This window comes from Linepithema humile, chromosome 3 (genome assembly GCF_040581485.1).
Source record: "Linepithema humile isolate Giens D197 chromosome 3, Lhum_UNIL_v1.0, whole genome shotgun sequence".
Lineage (NCBI taxonomy): Eukaryota > Metazoa > Arthropoda > Insecta > Hymenoptera > Formicidae > Linepithema > Linepithema humile.
The window spans coordinates 30,633,576-30,657,294 of record NC_090130.1 but is presented as its reverse complement, the minus strand read 5'-3'; the positions used below and the strand labels follow the sequence as shown (position 1 = coordinate 30,657,294).

Genomic DNA, 23,719 nt, shown 5'->3' with positions numbered 1-23,719 from the left:
AGTCCACGAGAAAACCGCCTCTGGCTTGTCTTATTATATATTGCCAGTCCACGAGGAAACCGCCTCTGGCTTGTCTTATTCTTTATTGTAAGATACTTTTATTACGTCATATGCTTTATGTATATATATATATATAATGTATATTATATGCTCCACATTATCTATATTTATATCAAAATATTTTTCTAAGAAATTGACATCATTTTGTATACTCTTTTTACAATAAATGTATATGATATATGCCATATTTTTTATTTCTAAAGCATGAAATATAAAGATATTTTTATTTTTTTGTGTCTATCATTTGTAAAAAAATTTTGATAAAAGAAACAACATTAATTTTGCGACTTGCAATAATCTGTTTCATTATATGCTTCTTTTAAATACTTACACTTAGCCTTATTTTATGTGATTAACTTGGTATTTAAAATACGTATCAAAATCGAAAATGTATTTCTATTACAGTAGAAACGAAACATTCTTGTCTTACAACAGAGAGAAATGGCAAAATATAATATTGTCTAAAGTACAGTCCAATAAAAACTGTTAAAATTGAACATTTTATAAAACCACTGTGATTCATGAAAAATCAGAATTATTATTTCAAAAATATAGATATATTTCGACTGTGTGTTTTAAACTGCACTACACATTCAAAATTCACAGAATAAATTTATTTCTGCAAAGTTGTGTATAATGTCAGTGGAAAAGTGATTTATTTGTTATTACATATACATGATATTTTACCATTCCTTTCTGGTGTAAGACTACAATGTTTTTTTTCTACTGAACTAGAAATTAATTTTATATTTTGATGTGTATTTTAGATACCAAGGAAAACGCATAAAATAAGGCTAGTTGTAAGTATTTAAAAGAAGTATATATTGAAACAGATAATTGCAAGTCACAAAATTAATGTTTTTTTTATCAAGATTTTTTTACAAATGATACATACAAGAAACTAAAAATACCTTTATATTTCATGCTTTATAAATAAGTTATATGACATATACATTTATTATAAAAATATATACAATATACAAAATGATATTCATATAAATGATATACAATATACAAGATGATATAAAAAGTTAATTTTACATAGATACTTTGATGTGAATATACATAATATGGAGCACAGAATATACATAATATATACACATAAAGCACATGAATAAAAGTATTTTGTAGAAATTAGAATATGAATGTATGTAATTAAATAATATAAATGTTTGCAAAAATGTTGCAAAATTTATGTATAATACATACACTTTTTTATCCTTCAGAGTGCCTTCAACCCATTTTTTTCAGCCGGGTTTCGTAGCACATAACACAAACACACACACACGCACAACTAACACACACATAACTAACCTAAAAGATTCTGTATATGACAGATAGCACTGAGAACTGTATAGCGCCTCTATCCCAAAATCTCGGAACTAATCTATAGCTCTTTTTTACCTTATTCTTTCTATATTGCACACATGCTTTACATAAATCTGGAAAAGGGTGGCGTTTTGAAAATAAGTCTCTAAGCTCTATTTTTTTGGTTTTCCATTATTGTTTCATACGCTCTTCTTCGGCACATGGTCTTGTTTTGCAGATTGAAGCAGTATAATTTTGATATAAAAGATATAATTCTTTGAGGTGACATTGTCGGTAAATTTTCAAAAATTTTTTTTATTTTTTGGTTTAAATTTGACCAACTGCCGAAAGATTAGCATATGTACTTTATTTACACCAAAGGATTTGTAATTCTATTAAAGCAATAAAAAACGCCACCCTTTTTAGAAAATTGAAGTTTCGGTCGGTAACAATATGACTTCAGCATCCTCTTAAGGACTCGTTTATGCTTCCCTGGAAATTCGGACTACGCATGTGCAAATGTAACAAAACCTAACCATTAATTTATTTTTATAATTTGGATTTTTTTTATTCCAAACAACATCGAATTGTTGGACACATTCAATTAAATCAGCATCACTCATTTTTGTATTTTACAAGAATCGAAAACCATTATTTCGCGCGGTTTCGTGCTGCGTCGGACGTCAGACTTACCTCATTGGCCCGGCCTTAGGACATTAGGGACTAAAGTTAAAAGATGGGATCTTTCCAAGATTAAGATTAAAGCCGAGAGCACAAGCTTTTACATAATGCGTAATGCATAAGCATAAGGAAATTGATTGGTCTATATATAAGCATAAGCAAATGCATAAGGAAATGGACCAATCAATTTCCTTATGCTTATGCGTTATGCTTTATGCAAAAGTCTGTGCTCCGGCCATAAGACTAAGATTAAGACTAGGGAAGTATAAACGCCCTTATGGCATTCTACGTTATCAACTCTTAAGATTAAGATTAAGACCGAAGCATAAACCGCGCGCGGCCATAAGATTAAGTTAAGACTAAGACTAAGATTAAGATTAAGACCGAAGCATAAACCAGCCATTATGCTTCGGTCTTAATCTTAATCTTAGTCTTAGTCTTAACTTAATCTTAAGGACTCGTTTATGCTTCCCTGGAAATTCGGACTACGCATGTGCAAATGTAACAAAACTTAACCTAACCTAACCACAAATTGTAATAGATCCCGGTGCTGCAAATTATAGTGAATGTTAAAATGAATCGTCAGCGGCAAAAAACTTTAATGTTTGGAATGGCACTTTTGTTATCAAGTGCCTATGCAGCATGTGTATTATTAAGAAATTAAAAAAAAAAATAAAAGAAAACCACGGAGATACGCTGTTCGGCCACTGAATCGAAAAAGACACGAAACTGGTCATTTCTTTTCTTTAATGAAAGATATGCTGAATACGATCAGGAACAATTTTTTAAATATACACGGATCGAAAACCATTATTTCGCGCGGTTTCGTGCTGCGTCGGACGTCAGACTTACCTCATTGGCCCGGCCTTAGGACATTAGGGACTAAAGTTAAAAGATGGGATCTTTCCAAGATTAAGATTAAGACTAAGATTAAGACTAGGGAAGTATAAACGCCCTTATGGCATTCTACGTTATCAACTCTTAAGATTAAGATTAAGACCGAAGCATAAACCGCGCGGCCATAAGATTAAGTTAAGACTAAGACTAAGGGCGGTATTCATAGTCCCTTCTTATATTCAAAATCGTCTTAAGCACGGACTTATATTCGCTCTCTTCGTCAAACATAGATTGTGTCTGACGAAGAGAGCGAATATAAGTTCGTGCTTAAGACGATCTTGAATATAAGAACGGACTATGAATACCGGCCTAAGATTAAGATTAAGACCGAAGCATAAACCAGCCATTAACTTTAGTCCCTAATGTCCTAAGGCCGGGCCAATGAGGTAAGTCTGACGTCCGACGCAGCACGAAACCGCGCGAAATAATGGTTTTCGATTCTTGTAAAATACGAAAATGAGTGATGCTGATTTAATTGAATGTGTCCAACAATTCGATGTTGTTTGGAATAAAAAAAATCCAAATTATAAAAATAAATTAGTGGTGAAGAATAGTTGGAACGCTATTGGAGAAGCGCTAAATTTAAGTGGTAAGTTAGTATGTAGAATCTAACCTCTTAAATTGAAAGAACAAAAACTGTGTAGGAGTGTTTTTATAGTTTTTCTATTACAATTTGTGGTTAGGTTAGGTTAGGTTTTGTTACATTTGCACTTGCGTAGTCCGAATTTCCAGGGAAACATAAACGAGTCCTTAAGATTAAGTTAAGACTAAGACTAAGATTAAGATTAAGACCGAAGCATAAACCAGCCATAAAGTTAACCGACGTTAAAAAAAGTGGCCCTAAATCTGCTTCTCCGATAGGTATAAATCGTTTAGTGTAAGATCTACACCAATCAAAGAAGATAATTTAGTACTTGGTACGCGTATCAAACAATCGATGTAAACTAAGCCATTATTAGAGCACTAAAGATGTAGGTATTGGCTTAGTTTACACCGATTATTTAGTACGCGTACCAAGTATTAAATCTGCTTCTTCGATAGGTATAAATTGTTTAGTGTAATATCTACACCAATCAAAGAAGCAAATTTAATACTTGGTATTCGTACTAAACAATCGGTGTAAACTAAGCCATTGGTAGTTTTCCACCAAGAGACACAAAAGTATTATTCTCTCTGTTGCTCATTGAATATCGAACAAAGACAGAGTGATACTTGGGTCGATTTGTATCAACTTGTGTCTTTTGCTGAAAAACAACCATTCTCACGTCTGCTCATGTCTGCGCCATTTTCACTTCATTCCACCACTCCTTGCTCTCTCGCCCCTTTACCGCTGAGCTAAGAAGTTTATGGTGATTAGGTTATGGCTTCTAAGCTGCTCGAACTCTGTGTTTACGTGTATTTTGATTATGAGACTGTGGACAAAGAAAAGATACAAAATGCCTTGCTGCGTTGTGGTCAATTGCACCAATAGAACAGAAAAAGGCGCTCGATTATTTTTGTTTCCTGCGTATGATGTTCGTCGACAGTAATCTCCGCAGAGAGTCTTGGACACCAACCAAATATTTGCGCCTCTGTAAAGTAAGTTTATTCTCTTAAATTTCCAATTTACGTAGCTTTTGCTGTTTGTTTAGAATCATGGATCGTTTTTTTAAGTGTAGTTTAGATTTGTCACCGTTTGAAATTACATAAATATGAATAACTGTAATCAATAAGGACATTTATCTTATAAGCAGTTTTTTTATTTCAGAAACATTTTGAAGAATCACAATTTGAGACTGGTCGAGCAGATAATTGGTGAAAATTAAAACCAAACGCCATACCAACACTTTCGATATACTTGATCCATCTGCAGTGAATAAAAATGAAACAAATGAATCAAATACAAATGCCACTGCTGTGACGCTTCTAGTAACTAGCCTCTTACATCTTATTATTTGATAATTAAAATATTTTCAAAATCACTAAATCAACTTTTTTTATTTAATAAATGAATGAATGAATGAATGTTTATTGATCCCCTTAGAGTTACAATCTTCTAATTTCTCGCCATACATTTTGTTCTTACATTTACATATCGGCCTTATTCTACATTTAATCTACACTTATTTTATCCTTATTTTAACTTAAACCTATCCCCCTTTGGAGCAGGAGCGTGAGCCTTATGTGCTCACCCTCCTCCACCCCTAATCTTACACACACACACACACATTTCGCTATTGGAACTTCTGTTTCCATTGCTTTTCTATACATCTCGTATATCTTATTACTTATTACTTATTACTTTGTCCCTTCCCTCTCTCTCTCTCTCTCTCTTTCTCTCTCTTTGCCCCCTCCCTCTCCTCCTCTCACTTTTTTTTTCTTTATGCATCTCTCTCTTACTCACCCACTCTCTTTTCTTTCTCTCTACTTCTCTCCCTTTCCTTTTTCCTTTTTTTTTCTTTCTCTATCTTTCTCATCCATCGTTCCCCTTCTCCCTCCTTACCTAGTACCCAGCCTATCGCCTCTTGCCAACTTCCTCCTCCTTCCTTCTCTACACACTTTCCATACGTGTTCCCATGTTTCCCTCTCTCCTCCACATAGTCTACATTTCCTTTTCTCCTCCTCCTCCCAGTACCTTCCCACTCTTACTTCATTTCCCAACCTAAATCTTGCCACCCTTTTCCACCTGCTTTCCCCCTCCATTCTTTTTTTAAGTATCCCTTCCTTTTTTACTTCCTTATACCATCTGCTAAACCTCGATTTGTTTATCCTTTCCCATCTTTTCTTCCTCTGTTACTTCTTGTCCTTTCTCTCTAATTTTTCATACCACACTTCTCCCTCCCCTCTCTTTCTTTCCACCTCCTCAATTGTTATCTCCCTCTCTTCGAAGAACTTCTTCCTTTTCTTCTCCCATTCTGATCTCACTCTTCCTTCCTTGAATCTTTCCCTCATCTCCTCCCTACACTCTCTCGCTAGCTCACTCTCCCTTGTCTAATTTTTTCTTGAACCTCCACGCTCTCCTGCCCGCTTTTCTTCTCAGTTTCTCCCTTTGCAACTTCTCTCTCACTAAGTATCCTGGTATCCTCGCCTCTATCCCCAATACCCATCTCAAATATCTCTCCTCTATCCTTTCCATTTCCTCCCTCTCCTTCCATCCCCAAATCTCTACCCCATACCCCATCACCGTCCATATCAATTTATCAAACATTCTTCTCCCCTAGTCTTTCCCGAATCTTCTTTTCCCTATCCCCCATACCTGCCCCATCACTGCTGTCGCTTTCTTCACCCTCTCCCTGATCTGTGCCCCCTGCCCTCCGTTCCTTTGTATTATGTACCCCAAATATCTGATTTCCTTCACCTCCTCAATTGCCTTCCCTTTCCATCTCTATACCTTTTTTTTCCATCTCTCACCCCCCTTCCTAAATCTCATGATTTTCGTTTTTTCGGTGTTCAGTTCTAATTTTTTTCTCTCTAAGTATCTCTCCAATCTTTCCATCATGCCCCTCATCTCCTCCTCTTCCTCTGCCACCAATACCATGTCGTCCGCATACGCTAATGGGTATATCCTGCGCCCTCATAGTTTTACTCCTCCCCATTTCATCTTTCCCATTTCCTTCTCTATATCGGCTAACATTATATTGAATATTAATGGGCTTAGTGGACATCCCTGCCTCACTCCTCTCGCCGTCTCACCCACCTCTCCTCTTATCCTTACTTTGCTTTGTGTCTCCTTCAACACCTCTTCTACCCTCTCCACCAGCCCTTCCCTTACTCCTTTCTCTCTCATTGTCACCAATACTCCCTTATTCACAGAGTCAAACGCTGCCTTTAGGTTTATAAATAATGTCGTCATTTTTTTTTTCTTTTTCCCCAACTGTCTGTTCACCAAGTAATTTAGTACATAAATATTATCCAATGTCCCCATCCCTTTCCAGAAACCTGTCTGATTCTGCGGCACTATCCCCTTTTCTTTTACTTCCCTCCGTAGCCTTCTGCCAATGTTATCGCATATATTTTGTTACATGATAACATTAATGTCACCCCTCTATAGTCTTCCACTTTCTCTCCATCTCCCTTCTTCACAATTGGCACCACTACTTTCTCCTTCCAGCTCTCCGGCCATCCTTCCCCTTTTCACATCCTGTTACACCAGCTCCAGACCCACTCCTCCACTTTCTCCCCTCCATATTTCCAAGCTTCTCCTGGTATTCCATCTGCCTCAATTGTCTTCCCATTCCTTAACCTCTTTATCGCCTCCTTTATTTCCTTCCTGCTGATCTCTTCCTCCTCCTCCTCCTTCTCCTCTCTTTTTCTTTTTCCGCCCCCCTTTACTACTTTCCTTTCAGCCTTCCCTAATAGCCTCATAAAGTACTCTTTTCAATCCTCTATTCCTATCCCATTATTTACCCTTGCCCTTTTTTTCCTCTCCCTATTTATTATTTCCAACACTTCATTCTCCCTTTTTACCTCCCTTGCTCTTTTTTCCCACTTTTTATTTTCCTCCTTCCTCTTTCTTTCGCATGTTTCCTTATATTGTGACGTAACGTTTTCCGTCGCGCCCGTCACAAGGGCAGTAGCCCGGCCAAAGGGGGCGGAATTTGGAGTTGCGTTCTCCCGGGGGAACGTAACTCCAAATCGAAGAGAGAGCGATTTCTCCCGTCTCGACGGCTCTTGCGTTTTCCTGTAAATTGTAATAATCTACCGACAAACTTAGAATTTTAGCGTTAGGGTGTATGGCCAATTTATCGTGTTGTGTAACCAACGTCAGGATGAAGCGGACGCCGTGGAATTTAGGAAGACGACCTCGCGACAGGGGAGAGGAAACCCGAAACACCCATAAAAGGTCATGTATCGAGTCTCGCATTGAACATTGTCGTAATAACGGTTACCGATCCTCCAACTTTACAGAACCAAGGTCATGGGAAAATCCCGATAAAGTCCACGTTAAAGGGAGCACGGCAGTGCGACCGGATGCCGAATGACGTTGCCGTTATCACCGAGAGTCCAAACAGACGGTCGGTGTAGCCTTGGCCTGGCCAGCTGGGCAGATCGAACCGGAGGACATCTAACTAAGAGAGATTTATCATTTCAAATTATCGGCTGTTGGCGAGCACAAGAAACAGGATAAACAATTGACGAGGTCGGAGCTGTTTGTGATCAAAAGGCGACTCAAGAAAAATTATAAACAAAGTGCGCTGACCAATGCGCGGAAACTCGATATGGGCCAGAGCAGTGTTCCGATTAGGGACCGGTTGCTTAGCGTATATGTGGCTTTGCGCTTGCGCGGCGATGGAAATGCAGTGCCGACACACGTCGTGTGCAGGATTTTACGCGGGACTTTTGACAGAATAAGGTTAGGAAAATAGAAATAAGGTAAGGCTTTTTTATTTATTATAATTAAAATTTATAAAATAATTAAATTATATATATGTGGCGATTATATCGTCACATGCTTTCCCAAAAAGAGAAAATATTAACCAGAGAAACACGTATACGAATACGGTCAAATAAACATAAATAAAGATAACAGACGAGACGGTAGACGAGAAGCACAGTGACAAACATCGGGACGTAACAGACAAGAAATAAACGAATAGAATCTTTTCGAAGCCTATCGAAGGTGAAATTTTAAGGCGAACGATAGGAAGAGCGGTTACATGCTCGAGGAGTCCGCTACAGGCGATCGCCGTGTACAGTCGCATTTATAATCCGCACGATTTTTATACATTGCTGTACCGACTATTCAAAGATCGTGTTTTATAATATATTGGTATTATCTGCAACTACTCTCTCACATTATTTTAATTCCCGACTCGTATCGAGGCGTCCAAAGTAATCGCGACGCGCGTAAATAACCAAATATATATAATGTATTTTTGTACATATATATATATGCATATATATTTTATTTTTTAATACATTAAAAAAATTTTTATTACTTTAAATGAAGCTGGGTAACGGGGTGCCTCTTTTTATATGTACGAGACACTTTACTGACGCCGTATGGCCGCACATGCGCAAACAAACCGGTCCCTAATCGGAACACTGGGCCAGGGGGACCTCAGAGAAATCACTGTTCGACAAGCCAGCAACTGGGAAGGAGCAGCTCCAGAAAGAGGGTCCCGACGAGCATAGCCGTACCGTCTTTGTAAGGCCATCACCCAGGGTAGCTATAATTTTGCAATACCGGCCAAAGCTAACGTCTCCGGCGAATTCAGTTACCGTAAAATTGTTGCGATCGTTCTTGATTGTTGAAACATAGCGTACCGATATCGCTTTCCGTGAGTTTAAGAGCTGGAGGTTAGCTGGCTCCGGTTACCGTTTACCATGTTACCGTAGCCCTCTTCGAGGCGCTGAGCCGTCGACAGTCCGAATGCTCGTAATTCGAGAAAGAATTATATCGTTACCGTCTCCGTCTGACCGGAGTTATCAGTTACCGTTGACGGATTATATCGTTACCGTCTCCGTCTTACCGGAATTGTCTGTTACCGTTTCCGTCTTACTGGAGTTACCCGTTACCATTGACATTGTTTTGAGAAGATACCGTTTGATAAAGTTGATAGAGAATTTGAGTCGCGGAATTTGTGTAGAGTGCAGTTCCGTCTCGCAGCGAGAGTTTGAATTCGGCCTTGTGGCGTAACGGTCAACTCGTCGCGGAAACTTGAGTGCCTCTATCAAAATTACCGTTGATATTACATTTTTGTCGGCTATCGAAATTTATGTGCTACCGTTAGTACGGATTTGGCCTTGGAACGTCGTCTTTGGGCAAGATTCCGGATTCACGCTTTTAAGGAAATTAGAACGTCTCTGGCAGAACTCCCTCTATCTCCGTGTCTTTCGGTGTTACCGTTTTGGGCCTGCATTGGAGCGTTGTTTCTTGGCGGAATCTCGGGAGTCGCAGTTTTGGGAGGAGACTGGAACGTATTTGGCAAATCTATCATCGTATCGTTTACCGTAACGTTCTTCTGAGTATTGTTTTGCGTATCGTTTTGATTGCCGTTTTAAGGGTGCTGTCCCATGACAAACAGAACTCAGAGCTGCCAGTTTTCCCCGGAGAACTCCACACGCACACAACCGAGACCCGCTGACGTCACGTGTGCGCTCGGCTGTCGATTAGTAGAAGTGAGTGGACCTACGTCTTGTATCTCCTTCCCACCAAACCTAGCATCAAACCGGTTTTAACGCTCGCACCATTTCTTCTGCCAAGTGTTGGCAGCAAAAATGTTTTCCCGAATTTTGCTCCACGCGACTAAGTCGACTAGCGGCGTGTTGCTTTCGCTCGACGCGATATTTTTTCTGAGATTTACAGTCTTATGAAATATATATATTCATATTAATAAAATATTTTAACATTGTGTATTTGCAGAATATGATTTTTCACGTTAATGTATAAAATAAGAATAAAATAATAAAAATTATATATCGCAATATATAAACAAACCAAGTAACATTTCTACAATTTTAGTAGAAAAACATTTTTCCTATTAAAACATATTAACATGAGTTAATTGCGATAAAAATAAGCTTTAAACATATTTAATATATTATTAATTTATTTATATGTTCCAATTTTACACATTAACGTGAAAAATCAAATTATAAATGCATAATATCTTTTGTAAATAGCAAGATACATTGAGAAGTAAAGGAAAAAATTGATTGAAAATAAAAGAAACATGTTTTTACTTAAAAAATATTTATGACTATCTTATTTAACACAAAAGTAATCTGGACAAAGCATACCAATGTGATTATACATCGAATAGTTTAGTATTTTAATTTTATTTTAACCATTTTAATATAGTGGTCTTCCGCACCAGCCAAGAGGTGGATCTTCGCCAGGAACCTTATTGTACCACTTTTCATTTTTCTTTATACATTACTTTTATATAGATATGGTGTCGTTTGCAGACAAGATACTTATCATACACTTGTCGGTCATAAATGTGGTGTCATTTGTAGACAAGATACTTGTTACATATCGTTTACAAGTGTGTCATTTGCAGACAAAATACTTGTTACATGCCTGTCGTTTATAAGTGTGGTGTCCTTTGTGGAAATATTAATAAAATTTTATTTATCTTAATTAAAAATGATAAGGGTCAACAAATAATAAAATTATAAAAGGAAAGGAGCAATAGAAATCAAAACGCTAGATTTTAGTGCGAACAAACTTGTATTGAGTTATAATAACATCAGTATAAACAGACATTCATAGCCTGTCATCAGGCTATCCTTAGTGTGGACTAAATAAAATACATATAAAAACGCACGCTGATTTACATTAAGATCTAAGTTAAAACAAATATAATTTAGACGCAAGATTTGTTGTAAAATTAATAAAAAAAGTTAGTTTTTACATTGATATAATCAATGTTAGCTCGTCGGTTTTACAAATAAAAGCTCGTCGGTTTTACAAATAAAAGATAAAAAAAAAAAATTAAAAATTGAAAATTTGTCAAAAATTTTATAAAAAAAGTTAATTAAAATAAAATAAAATAATAAAATTAATTAAAATCATTCAATATTCGAGATCAACAAGTTAAAGAAAAGTTAGTCAATAAAAAAATAATAAAATAAAATAAAATAAAATTTACAAAATTTATGTTAAGATATATAATAATTTTTTATTATTGTATGATCTCTTCCCCGACTGCCTCTTCTGTTCCCCCGGCCACCTCTGTTGTTTTGGCCTCCTCTTCTTCTTGTTATTCCAGAAGGGATTACCTGGTCTAACATGATTGTCATATTGTAAATTTCGCCGAGCGTACTACCGTGCACGCAACCAACCACCTCTTCTTCTTTTTTTTTCTAAAAATAAACACATTTATAGATTAATAATTTAAAACAATTATGCATATAAATAAATCATTTAGTTATAAAAAAATAAATAAATATCAATATATATGAAAGAGGCTAATGTGTGTGTGTGGAGAGCCACCGTTGGTTGTTAGTGCGAAATTTTTTATGTTTTGTATAGAAACTTGATTCGTCTGCATTGAGACATTAAAATGTACACTGATCTCAGATTCGAGACACTAAAGTGTACGAGAATTGCATACATCGATCTTATTATTCAAGAATCGGAATGTATGATTAAAGTAAGCAAGTTATTTGAAAGGAAGGAAAACGGGAGAAAAAATATAAGAGATAAAAAAATTCGCACTAACAACCAGTGGTGGCTCCATTAGCCTCTTTCATATATATTGATATTTATTTATTTTTTTGTAACTAAATGATTTATTCATATGCATAATTGTTTTAAATTATTAATCTATAAATGTGTTTATTTTTAGAAAAAAAAAGAAGAAGAGGTGGTTGGTCGCGTGCACGGTGGTACGCTCGGCGAAATTTACAATATGACAATTATGTTAGACCAGGTAATCCCTTCTGGAATAACAAGAAGAAGAGGAGAGCCAAAACAACAGAGGTGGCCGGGGGAACAGAAGAGGCAGTCGGGGAAGAGGTCATACAATAATAAAAAACTATTATATATCTTAACATAAATTTTGTAAATTTTATTTTATTTTATTTTATTATTTTTTTATTGACTAACTTTTCTTTAACTTGTTGATCTCGAATATTGAATGATTTTAATTAATTTTATTATTTTATTTTATTTTAATTAACTTTTTTTATAAAATTTTTGACAAATTTTCAATTTTTAATTTTTTTCTTTTATCTTTTATTTGTAAAACCGACGAGCTTTTATTTGTAAAACCGACGAGCTAACATTGATTATATCAATGTAAAAACTAACTTTTTTTATTAATTTTACAACAAATCTTGCGTCTAAATTATATTTGTTTTAACTCAGATCTTAATGTAAATCAGCGTGCGTTTTCATATGTATTTTATTTAGTCCACACTAAGGATAGCCTGATGACAGGCTATGAATGTCTGTTTATACTGATGTTATTATAACTCAATACAAGTTTGTTCGCACTAAAATCTAGCGTTTTGATTTCTATTGCTCCTTTCCTTTTATAATTTTATTATTTGTTGACCCTTATCATTTTTAATTAAGATAAATAAAATTTTATTAATATTTCCACAAAGGACACCACACTTATAAACGACAGGCATGTAACAAGTATTTTGTCTGCAAATGACACACTTGTAAACGATATGTAACAAGTATCTTGTCTACAAATGACACCACATTTATGACCGACAAGTGTATGATAAGTATCTTGTCTGCAAACGACACCATATCTATATAAAAGTAATGTATAAAGAAAAATGAAAAGTGGTACAATAAGGTTCCTGGCGAAGATCCACCTCTTGGCTGGTGCGGAAGACCACTATATTAAAATGGTTAAAATAAAATTAAAATACTAAACTATTCGATGTATAATCACATTGGTATGCTTTGTCCAGATTACTTTTGTGTTAAATAAGATAGTCATAAATATTTTTTAAGTAAAAACATGTTTCTTTTATTTTCAATCAATTTTTTCCTTTACTTCTCAATGTATCTTGCTATTTACAAAAGATATTATGCATTTATAATTTGATTTTTCACGTTAATGTGTAAAATTGGAACATATAAATAAATTAATAATATATTAAATATGTTTAAAGCTTATTTTTATCGCAATTAACTCATGTTAATATGTTTTAATAGGAAAAATGTTTTTCTACTAAAATTGTAGAAATGTTACTTGGTTTGTTTATATATTGCGATATATAATTTTTATTATTTTATTCTTATTTTATACATTAACGTGAAAAATCATATTCTGCAAATACACAATGTTAAAATATTTTATTAATATGAATATATATATTTCATAAGACTGTAAATCTCAGAAAAAATATCGCGTCGAGCGAAAGCAACACGCCGCTAGTCGACTTAGTCGCGTGGAGCAAAATTCGGGAAAACATTTTTGCTGCCAACACTTGGCAGAAGAAATGGTGCGAGCGTTAAAACCGGTTTGATGCTAGGTTTGGTGGGAAGGAGATACAAGACGTAGGTCCACTCACTTCTACTAATCGACAGCCGAGCGCACACGTGACGTCAGCGGGTCTCGGTTGTGTGCGTGTGGAGCTCTCCGGGGAAAACTGGCAGCTCTGAGTTCTGTTTGCCATGGGACAGCACCCTAAGGGTGCAGTCCCATTGAGCACGGATCGGAATGACGGATCGGATTTCTCACCAGAATTCTAGTGAATTTTTAATCCTGCTATTTCTTTCGATCGGAACGCGTATTTTTGTCTGTTTAGAACATTCAGAACTGTCCGGAACGATCGATCGTTTGCATTTCCACAATCAAATTGTCACTTGCACCTTGTAAACGCCTCATTTCTTGTGTAAATATTGGTACTCAGTATTTTCGCTGCATTCTGATATTTTCTTGTTTTTGCAATAAAATAATATAACTTAAATACAACTTTCGCACTCTCTCAAATACCGATACAGCATATCAAGTTGGCAAATTTTTCGCTGTTTGCAGTATTTTTAATATGATTAATAAAACTGTTTTTTCATCCATCTTTATGAATTTAGGATATTTTTAATTGCATTGAGGTTAAAACTGTCTAATATAAAACTGTCTGTTACAAAATATAGTTTACGTTTCTTCACACATGTGTCCGTTCCGTTCCGTAAAAAATTTCTCTACCAGTCCCATGAAGCAAAAACGGAACGGAAATATAGTTACAAAATATATTCTACTCTAATAATTCAGTATTTTTAAGTACTTATAGCAATGTAATTTGCAAGAAAATTACAGAAATTATGTATATAAACGCCAAGCGTTTTTCGAGCTGCCAGAAGGTGGCGCTCTTCCGCGTTCGATTCTGGAAGTTTTCTTACAACTCCACGTGTCTCACTCTATTGCACCGGAAACAGAAGTCCTCCTTTATTTAATATTAGAGGTACAAATAAGTTTTAAACCGTTTTTTTGAAAATTCAAGATTTTTTTGCAGAAATTCAATAATACATTTAAGTATCAAAATATTCTCCGTTATTATCTATGGTCGGTATTCATAGTCCGTTCTTATATTTAAGATTGTCTTAAGCACGGACTTATATTCGCTCTCTTCGTCACACATAGATTGTGTCTGACAAAGAGAGCGAATATAAGTTCGTGCTTAAGACGATCTTGAATATAAGAACGGACTATGAATACCGCCCTATGACCTTGCGCCATCTTTTGGGCAGCTTACGAATTCCGACAGTGAAGAAAGTTTCGTCTTTTGATTTAATAAAATCGTTGACCCATTTTCGCACTTCTTCAATATTCCGGAAACGAACCTCAGGCAATGCGTTTTGCATCGACCGGAACAAGTGATAATCACTTGGCGCTATATCTGGCGAATAGGCCAGGGCACCTATTATGGAACTTTTTACAATTCCGATCGGAAACGCGAGATTCCGACTGGCGAGTTTCCGACAGCAAATCCGCTCATGCGTTTGCGCTATTATGGATTTCGTGTGGAATTAGCTTTTCACACGTTCTGGTGAGTAAAAAGCGGAACGAGAGGAACGAGTGGAATTAGCGGTATCGACCAATTACAGTATAAGAAAAGTAACTAGTGATAAAATATCTAAATAGAAACATCACTAACCAGCAAAATGACAGATAACGTAAGTAGCATATATATTAAGTTAATATTAAAAATATTTGTATATTTAGTTCTGCAGATAATGTTATATTAATATAATTATTATTAACAAAATTATTAACATTATAATATGAAATATAAATCTTGAATAAAAGATGAAATATTATCTGCTGAATTAAAATTATGAAATACAGCTTTATATACACATTTTTCTTAAAATATATATTTTTAAAAGAGAAATATAGGAAAAGAAATATACATATAGATTTTAAAATCTATATACATATATCTATATAAAGTTTATGTACATATATGTATATTTCTTTTCCATTTCTCTTTTAAAAATATACATATATTTAAAAAAAATGTGTATATAAAGCAATAAATACAGGGTGTCCCATTTTAAAAACTTCACGTGAACAACTTAGTAGAAATTGGTTTTAGCAAAAATGTTTCAGACAAAAGTTGTTGGGTTTGGAGGCGGACATCCGATGATGACATTGGTTTAACCTAGGGTGTACCATGGTGGAAAGAAACAAGGTGAGTTATTCTCGTGGTTGCGCAGTAGTCTAAAGGTAGTGGGGAGCGGACAGCCAATCATAAGGGGCCCATTTCATGAAAATTCAGTATGGCTGATGGCTGATGACATGCTTTATTAACGTATATAAAGTGTATACAGTGTTCCTCTTAAAAAAATATATAGTGTTCGTGCAGAGAGTTTTCTTAAATTTGGAAAAGACCGATGTGACCGTCGTGTAAGTAATAAATGAATATATAATATGAAGATTTGTTTAGAGTTTGGTGTAATATGTAATATTATGTGACTTTATCTTTGTAGACAGTATGCCGACCTGTTGCATTAAAAATTGTAATAGTCGCAGTATTTATTTATTTACAATACTGTTTTGATTTTTTAATCAGCTGTGAACGTTTGAATTTTGCGCGCATAAAATGGGTCCCCTGTGATTGGTTGACAAGCAAGTCCCCCAACTCTTTGCCGCCATTATGCGCAATAACTCACCTTGTTTCTTTCCACCATGGGGTGTACATGCCAAGGTCATATGAAGGTCAACTTCGTTTTTTTAAATAAAACACCTTATTTTTGATTCCAAAATCTCTAAGCTGGTGTCAAGAGCTTTTCAAAACGCTATAATAAAGTTATTTTTCATTAAGTACTTTTCGAGTTATATAAAAAAAACACATTGGTTTTAATAAAAAGTATGCAGTTGCATGTTGCAAATTACATATTTTTTCTTGAAAGCAACTATGTGTTTTCTTTATATCAATTGATTCGTCTCATTATTTTATGTATAAAAGTATTAAGGTAAGATTCCCGAAAATTGAATGTTTTACAAGATATTTTGTATTTTATGTCAAAATACTGTAATTTACAAGCCTCATAACTCGGAAAGTACTTAATGAAATAACTTTATTATAGTGTTTTGAAAAACTTTTGACACCAGCTATTAGATTTTGGAATCAAAAATAGGGTGTTCCATTTAAAAAAACAAAGTTGACCTTTATATGACGTTGGTATGTACACCCTAGGTTAAACCAATGTCATCATCGGATGTCCCTTTTCAAACCCAACAACTTTTGTCTGAAACATTTTTTGCTAAAACCAATTTCTACAAAGTTATTCACGTGGGGTTTTTAAAATGGAACACCCTTATATATATAGGGAAGAAAAAAGACTACTCTAGAGCAACGCCAAATAATGATTCAATTTATGGAAGAACATCCTGATTTTGCTCAAAATAGAATTCAAGGTCCTGAGGCGCGAAAACAAACAGCGCATTTATGGGAACAGCTAGCAAATGAATTAAATTGTTGTGGCTATGGAGCCACAAAATCAACAGAGAAGTGGATGAAGGTATATATTATGCTAAATATAATTTGAAGTTTTTATCTCTTCTAAAATAAAAAAGAAATAGTTTAAAAATTTGTTGTAAAAAATATCTAAACAATATTTTTTTTTATTTTGTAGTCATGGAGAGATTGGCGTTTAGATGTAAAGTCCAAAGCATCAAAATTGAGAAATTATCAGAAAGGTACAGGCGGAGGAGGCCCATCACCAGCCTCTTTACAAGAAACAGAAAAGAGATTAATTGCTTTGATGGGTATAGAATCAGTAATTGGGCATTTAAGTGTAATAGATCCTGCAGAGGTTGGTAGTATATATTAAATTTTACTATCTATTAATAAATTATCACTGGATTTATGATATATTTTTTATATACTGTTATTATCTTAATTATTACTATATTATCAATTTTATTCTTTTATTATTTTTTTTTTCATTTCTTCTTGAATATAGCCTCAAAATTGGACTGAACAAACTTTAACTGAAAATAATCTGCTTCCATGCCAATCTTCAATTACACCATCTAAAACTGTATCCAATCACTCGTCTTTTCATCTTTCTCGACAAAAAAGCACCTTTCCACAACAATCTATTCCACAGACAATCACATTATCAACCACATCATCAACTACCAATTTCTGTCAACAAGAAAACACTTTGCAATATACTCCACAAACCTCACTCACCCATCTGTCTCAACAAGGAGATACTGTTTTGCAACAATATACTCCACAGACAACATTCATAACTTCATTATCTGAAGTACATTCATCTCTTCATTTAAATACAAATAATAACAAACATCAAGAAACATTGATGCATTCGTCTCCATCCTGTCCACCAATATCCGAATCCCAAAGAAAGCGCCTGAAAAGGCAAAAGACTGCAGACGTTCGTGGTAAGAAAGTTAAAAAGACCACGAAGTTTGTTTCAAAAATGTAATAAAAGTGAAAATTATCCAGACAATACGTTTGTCTAAAAGATGTCACATAGATCTTTTAGACACACACACATACATGTTGCCTGGAAAATATATTTTTAACTTCTTTAAATTTAAATAAAATTACATATAATCTTTTTTTATAACCCATACAGCACAAAACATTGCAGCAACATTGCGGCAATATTGCAATATTCTTGCAATGTTGCTGGAATGTTGCAATATCGCCGCAATGTTGCTGCAATATTCTGTGCTGTATGGGAAATGTCCTTTTATTTTCGTTCTTTTCTTTTAGATATCGATGCACAGATACTACATAAAATGCAAATGCAAACGAAAGCAGTACAAAAATTGACAGATGCTGTTACAGATATTGCAGCTTATATCAAACAGTTTGTGAATGCAGATTTGGTATGTATGGCAGAATAATAATATTGTTACAACAAAAAGTTTGCTTCTTTATCATAATAATATATTTTATTAGTAGTTTTAAGTAGTTACATTAGGTGCGTTCGGGAAGACGCTATTAGCGCTATTTGCGTCATTCTATCTTTATCGCTCATTAGACATAAAACAAGGATAGAATGACACAATAGCGCTGATAGCGCGCTCCCCGAACGCACCCATTATATTATTAAGTTAAGTAGTTTAAGTAGTTTTACATTTTTTTTAAATATAACATTATTTTATATTAATATTATATAACATTAATCATATTTACCAATCGAGCTGCAAGATTATTGCGCGTTCTCTGCCCTTCATTAAATATGGCTCGACCTTCCGGTATTGGTTGTATTTCAAAATTATTTACATCATCTTCCATAGCCATAATTGCCTCTTCAGGTTCTGGAGGAAGAGGTATTTTTGCACGTATGCACATATTGTGCAACACTGTGCAGGCATTAATAATTTGACCTGCTTTCTGTGGTGTATATTCTAATGTACGATATCTAAGGAGACATCGGAATCGTTTTTTCATAACGCCAATACAACGTTCTACAGTATTTCGCATGGTACTGTGTCTTTGATTAAAATATTTTTCCTGTGTACCTGACTGTACTTCAGGATACGGAGTCAGCAGCCACGGTTCTAATGGATATCCAGAATCTCCTTAAAAAATGAAAGAAAAATGTTCACATTAGTTCAATAATTTTAATTACATAAATCAGAACGTTTGTTTTACATTTTATTAATTCAATTAAATATTTCAATAATTTAAATTATTAATTACCAAATAGCCAACAATGATTATTATTTGCATGTTGCATTTGCAGAAGGTGTCTCACATATGAATTTCTCCATACAAAGGAGTCGTGCGTCGAGCCTGGATATCTTGCTAGTATATTCAGAATATACATATCTGTATCGCATATCTAATAAAAATATATAATTATATATATATATTTTTTTAATAAAATTTTATATAATAATTTTTTTAATAAAATTTTATATAATTTTTATATAATAATATACATAAATATTATATAATATTATAAAAGTACATCTACGTTACAAAATAGAATTTCTTACAATTTGCACATGTTGTGCATGATATCCTTTTCTATTAACATATAATCCTTCATGGTCAACAGGTACTTTAATAGCAATATTTGTACCATCTACAAAACCAATTAAGCCTAGAATTGTAGTGTTATTATAATTTCTGAAATATAATAAAATTTTTTCTCTTTTTATTTACAGACATCATATGTAAATGCAGATGACAATGTAGATGATAATGAAGAAAACTATCAAGTTAATTATGAAGATGAAAATTATTAAACATATATCCCACACAGCACAAAACATCCTATTACAGGTAATCCTTAGGACATTGAGATATCCTTAAGATGTCATAGGATGTTTTGTGCTGTGTAAGATCATATATTACGCCATTTACATATATTTAACAAGTTATTATGTTCTTCTAATATTAAAATATTTTATATGTATGTATTCTTTCAAAACATTTATTATAAAGTTTGTAAGTTTCTAGTAATAAAAGAAATATAATATTAATATAAATATTTTTATTTATCATAATTCTAAGTAAACATAGAGTTACACAACTTGTTATTGTTAATATATACCTTTAAACAATTTGCTGTATCTCTTGCAGTGTTGTTGGGAAACGTATCCATTGTCTTAGAAGATAATTATTGATGGCACTCGTTATTTCTTGTAAGATTACACTTACAGTAGGTTGGGCTATACTAAGGCACTAGATATGTAGGTATTCTCATCCGCCATTTTGGTTCCTACTAGATGGAGAATTATAGCGTATATAGTATAGTATAGCGTACATGTGTAACACGTCAATTATTAAAAATGATTCAGGACTTTTTTCGACTCATTTTTTGGCAAGGAATAACGCTATGTACTTAGTGGGCAGTCTTTAAGTGTCACCCTGTATACGCTATAATTCTCCATCTAATAGGAACCAAAATGGCGGATGAGAATACTTACATATCTAGTGCCTTAGCTATACTCAACCTACTATCCACACCGACAGCTTTCTGATAACTACCTTGAGCATAGAAATTCAGGGCACACAGTACCTGTTTGAATTAATAAAAATTATATATAATACAATAATCTCTTATTAAAAAATAATGAAAAAATAAATTAAAAGATAATGAAATAATACTTTTTTAATTGTTTATATTTTAGACATTATTGACGACTTGGCAAAAAAATATATGTAAAATTTTAATACTGTTTTCTAAAAAGCTACAAATAAGTATATTTTAGTAATAAATAATGAGATTTTAATTACATTTATATTTATTATACATAATTAAACAAATTTCTCTACTCTTAACTACATAGAGTGCGTTTCGTTTTATGCATGATGCACATGATATATTATTTTATCCTTGTTGTTCATCGAATATTAAACAAGAATAAAATGATACATAATGCGTATCATGCATAAAACTGAACATATCCATAAGTGTTTTATGAATCTACTGATAATCTATTGATAAAATCTATTGATAAAATATAGAATCTATTGATAAAATTATTCCTTTTCAACTGCTATTTTAATGCTATACATATTATTTTTACCTTCAATTCATTTGGAATACCCAGAGCTCTCCTTCGTGGAGAAAGATATGGTTCCAACGTTTCTACAAGAATTCTCGTCATGTTTCTTGTTAACCGATACATGCCCATAAATTCATTTTCAGGCAAAGCAAATGGATCAAGCATATCTCTAAGTCTTCTTCTCATTATTTGACTTGCATGAATTTCTGCGAGGCGCTGTCTTTCCCTTTCGTGGCGTAATATTGCTAACTATAATATCAAGAAGAAAAGGAAACGTAATAAATAAACAAATATACAGAAATATAAATATATTAAATATACTATTATAATAAAGATATACAAAGCGATTCGATTTAACAAATTTTTTTCTTTTTTTCTGGAAATAAGTGTTCCTTGAAAAATTATTTTAAGACCATAATCTTATTTTCTTCTTGGAGTCCCATTTTGTCCTTACATTACTCCATTTAAGTCATAGGCTGGCGTCACATAGAACCCGTAATCCGTAATCCGCACCGGAAGTCCGCAAAAGTTACTAGGGATTGCGTCCGTAACGTTACGTATGTTTTTTCTCCTTGTGTCCCATGGAGCCGTAAATACACACGTAACGGTATTACTATTTTTTATTTAACAAATTATAATTGTTTATTTGTATTTTATTCATAAGAAAACTACAGAATATATTATAATTTTAACAAAAATTTTAATTAAATCGTCAAATTTAGTTAAATAAATAAAATTAAAAAAAGCATTACTAGTAATAACTAGTAACTTTTAGTAACTTTTACGGAAATTTCATGGAATTACGGCTCCATGGGACACAAGGAGATAAAACACACGTAACGTTACGGACGCAATCCCTAGTAACTTTTGCGGACTTTCGGTGCGGATTACGGATTACGGGTTCTATGTGACGCCGGCCATATTTTTATTTCTTGGAACCAAATAACTTTTGTGAGAAACATTTTCTTGGAAAATAGTTACTTCCACATAAAAATTTATCTGTTACTTAAAACAAATCGTCTTGTATGTGTATGTGTGTAAAATTAAAAATATCTTCAATACTTACATTCTCAACTTAATATGTTACTCACACAATGTAAAAAAATTTCATATAACTTCAAAAATTTACGTTAAAGATTACGCATAAAATATATCACTCTTTTGTTCGCGCTATTTCATTCCGATCGGAATCGACATTTCACCAGCTCGCGAGGTATCGGAAACTTTTCGATCAAATCGAAAACAATCCGAGTGTCCATAATAACACACCTAGGGATAATCTAGGGAAAACGGAATTATTCCGATCGGAATCCATTCCAAAAAGTTCCATAATAGGTGCCTGGTGCGGTAGAACATCCCAACCAAGCGTCAATAATGTTTCTTTGACCGTTTTAGCGACATGAGGCCTAGCGTTGTCATGAAGCAATTTCACCGGACGCAATCCTTTATCAGTATATGGACGTTTTCGACGGATTTCTTCGTTCAATCTCAATAGTTGTCGACTATGGCGATCACCATCAACCGTTTCACGTGGTTGCTCATAATATAGCACATCCTGCATATCCCACCATATACAGAGCATTACCTTTTGGTCGTGGATATTCCGCTTTGGCGTTGATGTGGATGGTTGGCCGGGGTCTACTCATGATTTTTTTCGCTTGGGATTATCGTAATATATCCACTTTTCATCACCCGTTACGATTTTCCACAGGTAAGACTTTCTGTGCTGTTTGTTGTACAGATTCAGACACATTTCGACACGGTTATCTTTGTTCTTCTGGCTCAATTCGTGTGGTACAAACTTTCTCTTTTTCTGAATTTTTCCCATCTTCTGTAAACGGTTGGAAACGGTTTGTTGCTTTACTCCCAGTTGTAATGCAAGCTCTTTTTGCGTTTGAGACGAATTTTCATCGTGTAATGCTTGTAATTTATCGTCCTCAGTCTTGAAAGGAGCTCCGCTACGTTCACGATCGCTAACGTCGAATCACCTTCTTTAAACCGTCTGAACCAAAATTTACACGTACTTTTGGATACAACATTAGGTCTGTTTTTTATAGCTGAACTGGCTGCACTAGTTCAGAGTTTATCTTTCTCCTTCCAATGTGGAGGGAAAAAGATAAACTCTGAACTAGTACAGCCAGTTCAGCTATAAAGAACAGACCTTTTGTCTCCAAGAGTCAAACAAATTGATGCACACGCTTTTACGGCGCTCTTTTCTTGATGGAATTCATAGCGAATGCAGTGCCGAATAAATTGTTTCTCGTTTGCCATTTCAAGCTGCTTCCATTTTAGGTTACACAAACAATATCGTGAAGTTGGTTGTTATTTTTTATGTTACCATATAAACACTACAAAATCGGAAAAGAGCGGGAGAA

The 23,719-nt window shown here is 34.2% G+C and overlaps 1 protein-coding gene across 3 annotated transcripts; it reads left to right on the top strand.

Annotated features, from left to right (window-relative positions):
* The first annotated feature begins 15,850 nt into the window (after positions 1-15,850).
* Positions 15,851-20,626, top strand: LOC136998717 (uncharacterized). 3 transcript variants are annotated; one of them, XR_010889262.1, is made up of 5 exons: positions 15,851-16,247; positions 16,331-17,365; positions 17,480-17,659; positions 18,592-18,707; positions 19,998-20,626. XR_010889262.1 is itself a non-coding variant. In XM_067351813.1 (3 exons), the coding sequence occupies exons 1-3, from the start codon at positions 17,210-17,212 to the stop codon at positions 18,649-18,651; spliced, it is 396 nt and encodes a 131-aa protein (XP_067207914.1). In that variant the 5' UTR covers positions 15,851-17,209; the 3' UTR covers positions 18,652-20,626. The 3 variants fall into 3 exon arrangements, 1 of the variants encoding a protein (XP_067207914.1); XR_010889261.1 differs by having other exon boundaries at positions 15,851-17,365; XM_067351813.1 differs by having other exon boundaries at positions 15,851-17,365; positions 18,592-20,626.
* Positions 20,627-23,719: the final 3,093 nt, after the last annotated feature.

What these genes read in the sequence shown, in the direction of transcription:
- LOC136998717 (XM_067351813.1), top strand. Translation starts at nt 17,210, where the DNA reads ATGATTCAATTTATGGAAGAACATCCTGATTTTGCTCAAAATAGAATT. An exon ending in CAACAGAGAAGTGGATGAAG is followed by an intron (nt 17,366 to 17,479) that starts GTATATATTATG and finishes TTTATTTTGTAG; the next exon opens with TCATGGAGAGATTGGCGTTT. An exon ending in GTGTAATAGATCCTGCAGAG is followed by an intron (nt 17,660 to 18,591) that starts GTTGGTAGTATA and finishes CTTTTCTTTTAG; the next exon opens with ATATCGATGCACAGATACTA.